Raw genomic sequence first — 13560 nt, forward strand, 5'->3', positions numbered from 1 at the left:
ACTGTACGTTGGTCTGTCCCCCCACACGTCCGTTGTTCTCGGGACGTGTACGTACTTATGACGTGTAAGTCACCCAAACGCAAAAAAAAAACACGGACACACAAACACCGAAAAACGGACGCAAACAGTACACGGGAACACAATTACGAACACAGCACAGTTAAACGGACAATAACACGAACAAGCCACAAGCACGGACACAAACACGACTTACAGTCACGCACGGACGCCCAACATCTCCACAGCAGAACCTTCAAGGACGTCAAAAAATATTTCGGGAGGGGGTGTGCATGACGCCCACTGGAAGTGCAAGTCGTTCCGGTGTCCGTGAAATTTGGCCCCAATCAAGTACAGTACAACACCACATTCACGTACAGATCACAATCACGTACAGTACTGCCCCACACACCAATCATTAGTACTAAATAACAATAGACCACTTCTACAGGTAACCCATTGATCATTCATATATATACTTCTTTACACTCAAGTCAAATTCTGTCCACGTGTCAAAAAAATATCCATGTACTTACACTAAATACAAATATTGAACTGTTGTGAATAAAGAAAAGTCTACAGGGAAGGGTGTGTGTAAGCTACGTCTACCTTCTAATTAAATAAAAAAAAACTAATAAATAAACTAAAAAAAAAAACTCATCGTAAAATAAAAATAAATAAATTTGTAATGCGAAAATAAAACCGCACTAAACCGCCACTTATACAACGTTGCCAAGTCTCCACCTACCCCTCTACCCTCCCAAACACTCCCTCGTTATTTTTTACATATCAAAGAGAACCAAACATTTATGTATAGTTTATATACAGTAAATACCGGTACTTTATTGTGGTAATGTGACTAAGAGTGTACAGAACGATTATGGTCTTATTTTGCTTACCTAATGATTGAGCGGGATATTGAAACGCATTAATATCAGACACCCCAGCTCGGTACATGTCTCAATTAGGGCGGTGCTGTAGTGAACCATCGCCATTACAATATTAATCACATTTTGTACACTCTCTTAGACATAGGAGAGAGAGAGAGGGAGCGAGAGAGAGAGAGAGAGAGAGATTACAACATCAGACCTGTTTAGAACAAGTTTAGTACAGGACACAACGGCGCTAATAACCCCATTTACACCAAGTCCTTAGCGACTCGTCACAACAATGTATAATTAAACCTAAAACAACTTCACGTCTGGTAATTACTAACACAATTTCATCCTCATTACTGGACCAACCAAGACCCATCAAAATTGGCCTTGTCAGAACTATTAAATGTTTAAGTCTTGTTTACAATATGTCTTTCATCTCCCTTTATTCTTCCCACACACACTGGTAATGATAATAAAGCCACAAGGTATTTATATTTTAATTAACATTTATATTAGTATTGTAAGTAAATCATACAGGTGGTAATATTGACCTTTCTAATTTGTGTTGTTTCTATTACAGTATTATTAGTCTACTATTTATCAGTACAATTACCATTACTTTCAACTTTCACCATCACAATTATTATTATCACCATGACAGTTATTATAAGTATCCATTAATGTTGGTATCACTTGTTATCCTCATTACTACAATACTATTTACGGTTTATCATTACAAAGATGATTTACAGTAATTAACTCTCGTGTACAACTATCACCACCGTCATTATTTAAGTTATATTACCGTTACTGTGATTACTAATGGCGCCACCACTACTACTACCACCATTTACGCCAACACACTACCACCACCACCATTCACACCATCACCAATACAATAACATCACTATACACCATTAAAGGCGGGATATAGTGTCTTTGTATAGCGAAAATGTAATCGATCTGGTGCGTCCATAATACCGCCCCACACACCACTACTCCCTGTTTTGGTAACGATGACGCAGTGCTGCCAACATGTCTCGTACGGGGAAGGGAGAGGGAGGGAGAAGAGGAGAGGAGAAGAGAGGGAGAGGAGGAAGGAAGGGGAGGAGGGGAAGAGGAGGGAGGAAGGGAGAGGAAAGAAGGGAGAGGGAAGGAGAGGGAAAAGAAGGAGAGAGGAAAGAAGGGAAGGAAGGGAGGGAGAGGAGAGGAAGGAAGGTTAAAGGGAGAGGGGTAAGGAATGAGGAGGAAAGAGTTAAGGTGAGGTGTGAAAGACGGTTCAAGGGAGAGGGGGAAGGAGGGGTTAAGGGGAAGAAATATTAGATTAGGATAGATTTAAACAGATTAGACCAGATTATCTTAGATTTAGACAGATTAGATCGGATTCGGATTGGTTAGGTTAGAGTCACCCGCCACCAACGATGAGATAAACTAAAGGAAGAATTCACGGGTGTGTTCCGGGGCAAGACGTTATCACTGACCACCACCACAGGGTCCTCTCGCGTCATTTTTTCCCACAGTTGTGAAGCGGTGACACGTGCGAAATATTCTCAGAGGAAAACCCGTTATCGACCGTCTCCACAGATATTTGAGAGAGAGAGAGAGAGAGATTAAAAACACAAGTGAACGCCCGAATAACAGGGATATAACAATCGGGATGTGTGTGTGTGTGTGTGTGTGTGTGTGTGTGTTTTAATCTACTATTTTTGGATAAATATAAATAAATAAATAAAACGCAGGTTATAAACAAGGGTGACCAAAAGCAGGACGCTGGTACAAAAAAAATATCCTCTCGTGTGAAAAACATCCATGTCAAGTCAGTCAGTCGCTCAATATTAATAATAATAATAATAAATAATAACGAAGATGTTATATAATTAGATAATAATTAACGTTGAATCACTAAGGCATTTGTCTATTAGTGACTTCCTGCTGTACTCTCTTCCACACCAACACAACAGCGCGGCCATACATCAGTGGGTGAGGGAGGAACTTTAAGATGGCGTGGGGTAAGGGGGGGGGGAGAAGGTAAGGGTGGGGCATAGATAAGATACTGAATGCCAGAGTAGGGTTTGAGTGAGGCTGGGCGGGGCGGAAGAGGGTAGGGCGGGGCGAGGCGGAAGAGGGTAGGGCGGGGCAGACAGACAGCTGGAGATGGGGTAGGGTATGGCAAATAGGTTGGGGCGGAAGAGGGTAAGGGCGTGGCAGAGATAAGACAATACAGGTCAGGGCGAGGCGAGGAGGGAGAAGGACGGATGAGGGCGGGGCGAGACTTAGCAGGGCAGTGACAGGAGGGGAGGGGGGGAGAGACAGGTGCATCACCGGAAGACAGTAGAACACCCCACCCATCCCCACCATAATTAACATCATCAACACACAGTTAACATTTTAATACTGAAACGGTTTATTTCTAAATCATTAGCTACTATTACTACTACACGCTACCACTACCTACCACCACCACCACCACCATCATAACAGCCTCATAGATCTGTAGCGCCACATACTACACCCACCATACATGATTATACTGTATTTAAATGGCCGCATATTACATCTGGGGTAAAGTTCCTGGATTAATTTAAGTCCCAAAGACGAGTGACGAGATAATGTTTTTAATTTAGATAAAGTCTCCATGCGATTTCGACTCCATATTAACCACCATCTTTGAGACCGTGTGTGTGTGTTGTGACATCCCCTTGACCTTCACCTCTGACCTCATTGCCTCAAAATTATTTCAGTTCCTCTCTGGCCTACTTCCAACTCATATGCAAATGTTCATAATAAAGGTCAGGCTATTTAAGAGTTATTTTATGGACAGACAGACACACAACGTCAAAAGAATAACCCCCCCCCCTTCCTCCCCACACAAACACATGGATTAGTTGCTGGTTAAATTATTTTTCTTCTGTACACTACAAAAAAATCCTTAATTTCAGCTCTTAAATAACACTACTGATAAACACATAACAGTTGAATGCAATAACTCCATGTAACCATTTACCAGGGGGTTAAATATAGTTGATTTTCTGTATACAACATAGTAATATTTCTAACTTTATATCACATTAATCACACAAAGTAAATAAACTAAAGCAACAGAAAGCTATTCAAACAGTACACGAATATCAAAACAATAATCCAAAGAGTCCGTTATTTACCTACCGTACCATAACCGGACTATATTTATCCGTATGCTTTAAACCAAACCACTCTATTTATTTACTAAACGAGAGAAAAAAAAATTCTTAGCTTCAATTCTATTTTGTTTGAGCTAGGCAGAAGGCAGAGGTCAACACGGTATTTTCAAGATCATTGGAAAAATTCAACCTGATAATCTGCTGCTTCTCTTTTCAATAAATACAACGCACACACGTACAGGGACATACGCATTTACAGGTTCACACACACACACGTAGATGCCTCCCCTATAGAGATCAACTGAGTTAATCAAATCAATCTCTGATGATGTACCCCCTAACACAATCTATGGCTTCACTTAGGCGCAGTAATAATAATACATTCTATGACTTCACTTAGTAGTATTACCGTAGCCTATAAATACATATAATAATAATAGGATATTTTTTAAAGATGGTTACAAATTAATAATTATATAAAAATAATTAATAACAGGAAAGGTAGGTTGTTATTATTAGTAGGCCAAAAATGTGTTTACAACTTTTTATTCATTTTAACAAACTTGAACGTGAGACGGCGACCGACAGACGCGAACTTGGGAAATGTTTTTGTATAAACTTGGTGATTCTATTAAGTTATCTATCGCCTTGGTGATTCCAGACACTATACGGGAATCACTGTACTAGAGCTAATATTTCTGCATAAAAATTAAACCAACACACCCAGTATCAATATCCCTTATCCACGGTCACTAAATTTGTCTTTAAAACACCCACGTCGACCAAATTAAATAATTGGTTTATCTCCGTATGCTGTATATATATTTTTCCACGTTATATGATTATAGTTTTAACACCTACAGCATATTTACTCTGTAGGGATCAATGCGTCGTTTATATAAATAATTATACATCCACACGCAAGTTCTGATTTAAGCCTAGCCAAATATTCAGAAAACATTGTGAGTTTTCCAGATCTATAATTTCATCTGCAAGTTATTTGTATATCATTTTTTCACCCTTTAAGGAATGGTAATGTATCTAGGCACCGTACTAACAATTTTATTCAACTGATACTTCTACCAAACAATGGGCTAAAGTTAAACAAACCGCTCGTAGCCTCATCGTAAGAACACACTGTGCTTACTTCTCTTCGCCCGGGGATGTGGAACAAAGAGATGGCAACACTGTTCACCATCCCGCCTCCCCACACTTCACTCAGGTCTATCGTATACACAACCTCACCCACCCATACACAGTTTAAATACAATGTAAATGTAGGTAAAATATAAAGTAGATGAGAGGTTTTAGCGTAAGTAGTAATAAAAATATAGGTAAGGTAAGTATCAGTTGTGTTGGTGCTACACTGATATTATTTCAGTGATGTCTACCGGATATATACCATGAACTATACTGTAGTTGACGGTGTGATATCCCTGGCTGTTAAACCACTTAAAAGACATTTTTCAATAAACAGGTTAATTTATTTTTTTTTAATTTGTCTGTTAAGGAAAATTTGACCTAGTGAATGCTGATTCATTAAATGTCATCAGAAGCACACAAAACATCATATTCTGAACCCTAAGTAACTGGCTGGCTATTGAGGAAATTTAAGACCTAGTGAACGACGCTTAATTATCCTCCAAGTACAGCGACCGAATATTTTTTTAACGTTGTCTACTGTAAATATTAAAACCAGGTATAAAAAATATACCCTAGTGACCTGGTATTACATAACCGAGGAAGGTGATGCAGGTAAAACAACACAAGGTCGTGAGGTATAATATTCCATAATCTCAGTGGCGTAATACAATACTTTGACCCACAAAAACTGTCAATTGGTTACAAAACTCGGCGGTGACGCATAACACCGACGATATGACAAAGGTTCAGACCCTGACGAAGGTGTTAGACCACGGCAAGAACATACAGCAACTGCGTCACCATAGTTGGATCGTTACGTATTGTGGTAAGGGCGCATTTTATCCTCTTTTTTTTTTACGAAAATTCATAAACCCCAAAATTACGCACTACACCGATGCAATAACTGGGTGACGTAATGGTAAAAAATAATGCACTGACACCAATGACAATTACAAAGAATTAAAATTTGGTTGAGGTAACACCGAAATAACGCACAGCAATGACAACAATTACGCAGTAGCAACTAGTGATGACGTAATGCTATGCTACACAGGAAAGCGCACAGCCCGAAGAAGGGAGAGAGGAGAGGCAGGGAGCTAGAGCCAGCTAATTTTGTTGCTGCACTAGAACATTGTACGGTATAGCACAGTACTGTCACTAAGTCGACAAACTGAATATCACGTCAGGTCAGCCCTGTATTGTCACATCCTGTCCACTTACACTATACATGAATATTTCTGCTATGCCCCCGCAGGTAACTTCATACACAGGGCTGTCTCATGAGGCCCACACACTGAAGCAATACTGCCATGCCCGGCCAGACAACTACATTATTACTATTATGCCAAGAATAATAATCTACTAAAACAATCCGTCTGCGAACTGAACACAGCATATATGAACTCTACTGGAACATCCGGCCAGCTAACTGAACACTGCAGGAACATCCGGCCAGCTAACTGAACACCGTACATAAACACTGCTGGGACATCCGGCCAGCGAGAGAACGGAACAAGCCAGGAATTGTTTCCGGAGCTGCGGCTGCTGGGGTGTGCGGGGGCGGGTGGGGGTTGGCCGCCATCACCTGCTGCTATCCTCCCTCTCTACCCCAAGAACGAAGGGCATTCACACCACGTAGCATCATGAATTACTGCGTATGACTGTAGGGGAAGAGGCAAGTGGGTGGGTGGGTGGGGAATGGAAGGAGAGGAACCGTGGAATGGGAGAGGGACCATGGATGAAGAGGAGAAAGAGTGGGAGTCAGGGAGGAGGAGGAGGAGGGAAGTAGTAGGCGGAGGGGCTCAGTTGAAGCAGAACACATCACCGGGATTCAACGAGACAGGAACTTCACTCGCAGGATTGAGTTGCCGCCACTGTGTTAGAGGCATATGGATGTCGAGAATGATATTATGACGTAATGAATGACGATGTACACGGGAGTGGGCGGGTAACACACAACACCACTGGCGAAAGTGTACAGTACTGGCACACGATGATCTGGACCACCGGGGGAAACATAAACAGAAATGGCTGCCGATCCGGGTCCGCCTCTCAATTTATTGTTGCTAGAGCCACAAGAGTAATAACCAGTGTATAAACTAAACGGCCTTCCCGAGTATGAAGCCGAGCTCATCATAGTATGGTACGCACGGTGATCATCTGAGCGGAACCGTACTGCCCAAACCTGACTTACTTGGGTTAGGTTAGGTTTGACTGGTTTGTTTTCACTTCGACAAAAATAAATAGGTGGGTGTACCCGTATGTAGGTAAGCCACAATCTGACAATATAAATATTTTACATAACTTCTCAATTACAACCCTGAAACTTATGTCTTCAGTGATTGCATTTATTATATATCAACATTTCCTGCAACATTCGTGGGTTTGCTCCAACCTCTTGGCAGGATGCTACTCCACCCAAGGGTTGTTCCACCAGGCTGATGAGAACACAGGTACTAGAGTAAGGTACATACATACACAAGGAAGGCACCAACACTGGTCAGTAATACAACTCGTTATCAATATCACCACGTGAGCCTTAAAGATAGCCTAGTATTGTATTAAAGAAGTCAAACAACTACGACACAAGTACTGTATGTTGTATGTGATACTTTTATACAACAGTGGTCTTTACAAGGTTCTTATTATGTATTAGTAGAGTACACAAAAAGAACAAGTCTAAAAAAGATGGTAAATTATCACACTCCAATTCAACAATAGCAACAGCTAATACAAAAATAAGCCCATTATATATAACGTACTGTACTCCCAACTCAACAATGCCTTATATTATAGATGACAAATTATATATAACCCTCCTATACCATGTTCCATTATATAGAAAAATCCATCAAAATGACTAAGTTTCTATACCACATACAGTATAGCTTGTGTATGAAGACTCACTGTATAATTCAATCCTATACACCGGACCAGAGTATACAATAGAAGACCTATACTGTATATTTTACCTCCTATACAACAACTTAGTACATCAGGAGCTAAAGCCCAACTATACTTAACTATACAACTCAGATTAAAGTGAGTCTGCTGTACATTAATTTAGTATAGGTGTATTACATATTGTTAATTTTCACCTGAGACTGCCGCTTAAAATAACTTCTATATCACTATAATATACAGTATAAGTAAAGTCTATGGTATAATTGACTCCCATACAAAAGCCTTATGTATAACCGTTCATTACTGTACACTGAATCATCCATGTATAGATAAATATGTATATGGAAAGATCAATGTTTACTATGTATACACTTCTATACATAAACCTGAAGTAACAACCTAATTATACACCATAAACAGTACCGGTGTATAGTGGACAAAGGCCTTGGTGTATTGAGATCTACAATACACACATCACCCAGGTGTGAGGCCCACTGTATAGGCCGAAGGTTTAGTGTACATACTATACTCCCACATATAAGGTGTTGTGCAAAGGAACCCAGGATATACATTAGCCTGGTGACCCAATATATGAAGAAAGATCCAATGCATATAAGCCTGGTGTATAGCTGACCCTATATATACATCACTATACAAAGAGGACTTATACATGAATCTGATAATGTATGCGTATATAATAAGGCTCATTATACTGTATACGCATTAGCCTGGTTTTCTAGGGGAAGTCGACTATTACACCATGATGCTGCTGCAGTCCAGGGTGTCTGTGGCAACACAACAATGGGGGGTGAAAATGATACGGCGCAGAATGAGATGTGGTGATCCATTGAGAGGGGAGGCGGTGGGTGCTCCATATCCCTTATAGAGATGGGGGAGAGGGAATGACCCAGAGAGACCCACAGAGGAGAGGGAATGCTCCATGGAGAGGGGTGACCCATAGTGAAGAGAGGGCGATCCATTGTGAAGGGAGAGGGGGGTTAAAGCAGTGATCCATGGGGTGGGGAGAGGAAGCGGACCATGGAGGAGGGGGATGAGAGGAGAGAGCCATGGGGAGGAATGAGGCGATCCCTAACGGGGGGAGGGGGAGGAAGGAGAAGGGGTTGAGTCAGCGAGGTGGAATTCAGTTAGGGGACAAAGATATGCAAGAAAGACTCCGGGAGAAGTTTGATCTGCCGAAGCTTCTTAACCAGTATTTCTTCGCGTCTCCCCTAAGGACATCACCACTCTTCAAGATGCTAAGTTTCTGCAGCTCACATGTCTGGGTAGATGAAGCTGGTAAATCTGCTGTGTGTTTCTGATTAAACTCTGAAATGAATGACATGGAGGGGTGGATGAGAAGTGTGAAGGTCTGATCCAATTTTAGGAAAGATTTGAGGGGAATTTTTGTAGATACGTTAAAGAAATGACGGATGTTGGTTGGGAAAATACGTGTCCCGAGTTAATAAAAGTTTTGAAAATTCGTAAATAACGCATTTTGTGTTCGCTAGGAAAATGTTTCATCTAAAGAAGGAAATTTATTAATTAATGGAAATGAAATATGAAAGTGGGGTGACATTGCATTGGATTCAATTTCGCTCCAATGACATAACAAATCAAAACGGTTTTACGTCAGCTAATTTTTCATGCTATAATAAGTGTTTCCCAGCAAGGTAGTTCAGTAACTCCATAACGCCTACTGCAGGGTGTCGACCTACTGTACAAAGAAACGACTTGAAAAGACAAGTCGGCCAACCATCAGCGTAACCCCCCCCCCCCCATCACTAGGCTCTGGGGCGGAGTGGCAAATATTTCGGACGAGTGTGACACTTTGCTGTCAGCTGATAATTCTTAGAACTATCGGTTGATATACCTAAACACGCAACTGATAAGTTATCATAGTTTCTTCAGTTAAAACGCATTCCTTAAACCAACATAATATTGTATGTGTTGAGCTGAAGCCTCGTGCGGCAGATACCACAACTTCCTGATACAAGATAAGTTACTGAGGTCTTGCTGACTCATTAGTTAAGATAATTATTTCACTTGTAATTCAAAATACAAAATGACTTTGCAAGACTCAGCTATTTAAAGTTTAAAAATGGACGCTTCGAAGGTAAAAGAGCGTAGTAAAAATGACAGATCGAAAACTACGCGTTTCGTATATAAGAACATAAGAACATAAGAATGGAGGAAACTGCAGCGGGCCTATTGGCCCATACTGGGCAGTCCCGTTTACACCCAACCCCTATTGCTCATATGAGCATCCAACCTATGTTTGAAGCAATTCAGCGTATTCGAGTTAATGATGATATTTGGTAACTTGTTCCATTCATCCACTACTCTGTTTCCAAACCAGTGTTTACCTATTTCACGCCTAAATCTAAATTTGTCTAATTTAAAACCATAATATTCATACATTGAAAATACTCCAGTCTGATAATGTCACACACACACACACGGAAAAAGATTTATGGGAATGAAAAACTTGGGACATGATATCATTTTCTTTGTTTTATTACGAAAATAAAAAGTCTTGAATTTCAGACAATTATGAGACGCTTTTTCTTTCCCACAAGAGAATTTAAAATTATTACTTCAAAAGGTATTGTGTCGAGTTATTTCCCAAGTAGTGAGAAACCATGTCTTTCCCAAGCTGTGACAAAAAGTCTTCCTGATGACAGAACAAGGGACAAGCTCCTTTCTTAGAGACGAGAAAACCTTAATCACTCCCGAATCGATTATCCCCAACGGCATTAAATTATAAGGTCCTTGTAGTGAATTTATAATTTGAAGAAGCCGAGTTTATTCTTGTTAAAATTCGAACCTTTGGCATAGATGAGGTCAGACTTGACTACTAACTTAAAGAAGTCCATCTCTACCTAACCTCTGTAACCTTAACATCTTCGTACGATAGAAGCAAAATGTAGCCCCCAAAATACTACGTCGCACTGACTGGTCTTTAGTCTCTAATGACACATTTAACCGCTTTATATCAAAGACAACTGCAAGGCTTCCTTCACAACGTTGGAACTAGGCAGCGTAGCAGACCACCAAAGCCTAGCTGGCTGGAAAACATACATCCAAGGTCGTGGTTAAGTATACGTAAACCGGATCTCTAACACACAGGCTGCGTGCACGGAAGATGACGTTATGTAATTCACTGATAAAATCTCATTACCGACTTTTGTATTCACCGTACAAGCAATTTTCCTACACACCCGGGAAGGAATTTCTTCACCCGGAGCAGGCGGAAATAAAGATACGGAAAAATCTTGACCTAACCTAATTTTACTTAACTGTCTGGTATTCTGATATACAGATCTCCTCCAGACCTGTAACCCCAATATTAAAGGCAGCGAATTCCTTACTCGTAGCCATTTCGTTGTCTGCTAACAAAGGAATTCTTTCTCGTTCTTCGGCGCAACGTAATGTTGAAAGACATTGATCACCTACACAACTACCCTCATGCAACTGAAAATATGCGACCCAAAATTTTGTACATGAAAATGGATTCTTATTCCAATTCGCCCACACCAAAATTTAACGCAAGTAATTCTGATCAACAGCCAAATGGTTTTCCTGTTACATGAGCAGCCAGCCATCTTGTGCAGGGAGCCGCGCTTCACCTGTTTGTCAGCGCCAGCAAACTTCATGCTACAGCAACGGGCACATGATTTATCCCGTCTTTGTCGGTTTACGCAGTGAAATTAACCAGCAATCACCACATTACACATGAAATGGGCGAAGAGACCTTATTAATGTTGTCAGCACTATCTTAACACCCTTTTATCACCGATCGCAGCACTTGACACCTTCAAGTTAAACATGACACATTGACTAACATCGTCTGTAAGTCACACCGGTAATGCTTCAGTTTTGATAATTATTCGATTAACTTAGTTTTTTAACAAGTCACATCCATCAACCACACTGAACATAAACATAGCAGCAGGAATAGGCATTACTGGCTCTAACATTTGAGTTTACAACCGTAGTCACATCTAGAATTTCGTTGCTAATTTCAAATGCTGAATTACCCACTTCTGGGCGCTTCTCTGGATGGTATTGTAACCACTAGATGTATCCCATTGGTAATTTTGTACGTAAACACTTCATACACTATATTCCTTTGATGGAATATTACAGCCACATAACAGGCTTGAGTACGTTAGTGATTAATTAAAAAATGGTGAAGACGCTGGAGCACAGACTAGGCTCGTCGCCCCCTAACCTACTCCACCTGCGGTTGAGGTCTTGCAAATGGCGCGGCGTCCCCCGTGTCTTGCTATTGATATATACAACAAATTACTTATCCAGATTATATGCCTCATCATGATGGCTGTTTTCTGTCAGAGTCACTTCAGTTTGTTTATTCACTCGCGTGTTTCATCAAACTGGTGGTCTAGCTGATCAGATAGTCTTGTCGATTCGATATTTTGCTAAACTGTCAACTTTTGTCAGTAAAACTCCATATGCCGTAGAAATATACCAGATCGTTCACTATTAACACAATTCCCGCACAAGATTAACACAAGCTGATAATCCTTGGATAAAAACAGGAGAATTGTGTGTACAGTGGTGATGTATGACTGACCTCCTCTTCAGCTGCTGTTGTGTTCACGGAGTCCATGCTCTGGGACAGTGCGTTGCTGTTCTCCATGGTCACGCTGGTCATCGTGCTGTGTGCTGTGCTGTTGTGGTGCTCGCTGTGTGGTACAGGGAGGAGGAGAGGACGAAAAGAAGAAATAAAGTCACAGAAACGTAAGGACGTGACTTTCTCGCTTCACCCACACACACGGACTGCCTGAGACAGAGGCCGGGTGCTCAGGTGTGTGCGGACTGTGACGTCACATCGTCCCGCCCACCAAGCCACAGGGGAAGCGGAGTTGGATGGATTACCTGCCGGAATAGTTTGCTATTGTTTTGTTACTTGCGTACTTCCTACGTTTTCTTTTTAATTAGACCCAGATTCTATTAGATTCTATTATAGCTTAATAGGAGACACATAATGAGCCTTAATAACCGATTCTTAGAGGAGAGGTGAATGTACGGTGGTGCGTGGTGGGCGGGGTCAGGATGTGGAAAGCAAGGAGAAATGCTCCGCCCCTCCAGGTACAGGTTGGGGGAGTTGGGAGCAGTAGGGGTCACTCGGCCCCACCTGGCCTGAGCTATGAGCCCTGGCAGCCCACCCTTCGATCCACGCCCCCTGCTACGTGGCATACCAGCTCTGGTCCAATGGCTTTATGAGGCGGGTATAATATGTGGCGCGCCCCACCACTCTACTCCATTATTCAGAGCGGTTTGTTGGGCTTGTGAGTGCCTCCCTCATGTCACAGGTCAGATATTCACCCGCACTGGAGGTTTCAAACATTAGATGCAACTCTCTAGATTACTGAAATTACACAAGAGAGTCGGAACCGGGTTATACTGGGCAGGCAGCGCCCAAGTCACTTAGGAAAGCAGTAATAACAGTTATGGTTCATTCCGCGCTGCGCATT

The 13560-nt window shown here is 41.4% G+C and overlaps 1 protein-coding gene across 1 annotated transcript in view; it reads right to left on the minus strand.

Moving 5' to 3' along the window:
* LOC121875833 (protein couch potato-like) overlaps window positions 1–13251 on the minus strand; it is a 153835-nt gene extending 140584 nt beyond the window's left edge. The window contains 1 exon segment of the mRNA XM_042380531.1: window positions 12657–13251. Coding sequence (XP_042236465.1) covers window positions 12657–12737 — 81 coding nt within the window. The 5' untranslated portion in view covers window positions 12738–13251.
* Between the last annotated feature and the right edge of the window lie 309 nt (window positions 13252–13560).

This window comes from Homarus americanus, unplaced genomic scaffold (genome assembly GCF_018991925.1).
Source record: "Homarus americanus isolate GMGI-L3 unplaced genomic scaffold, GMGI_Hamer_2.0 scaffold10188, whole genome shotgun sequence".
Lineage (NCBI taxonomy): Eukaryota > Metazoa > Arthropoda > Malacostraca > Decapoda > Nephropidae > Homarus > Homarus americanus.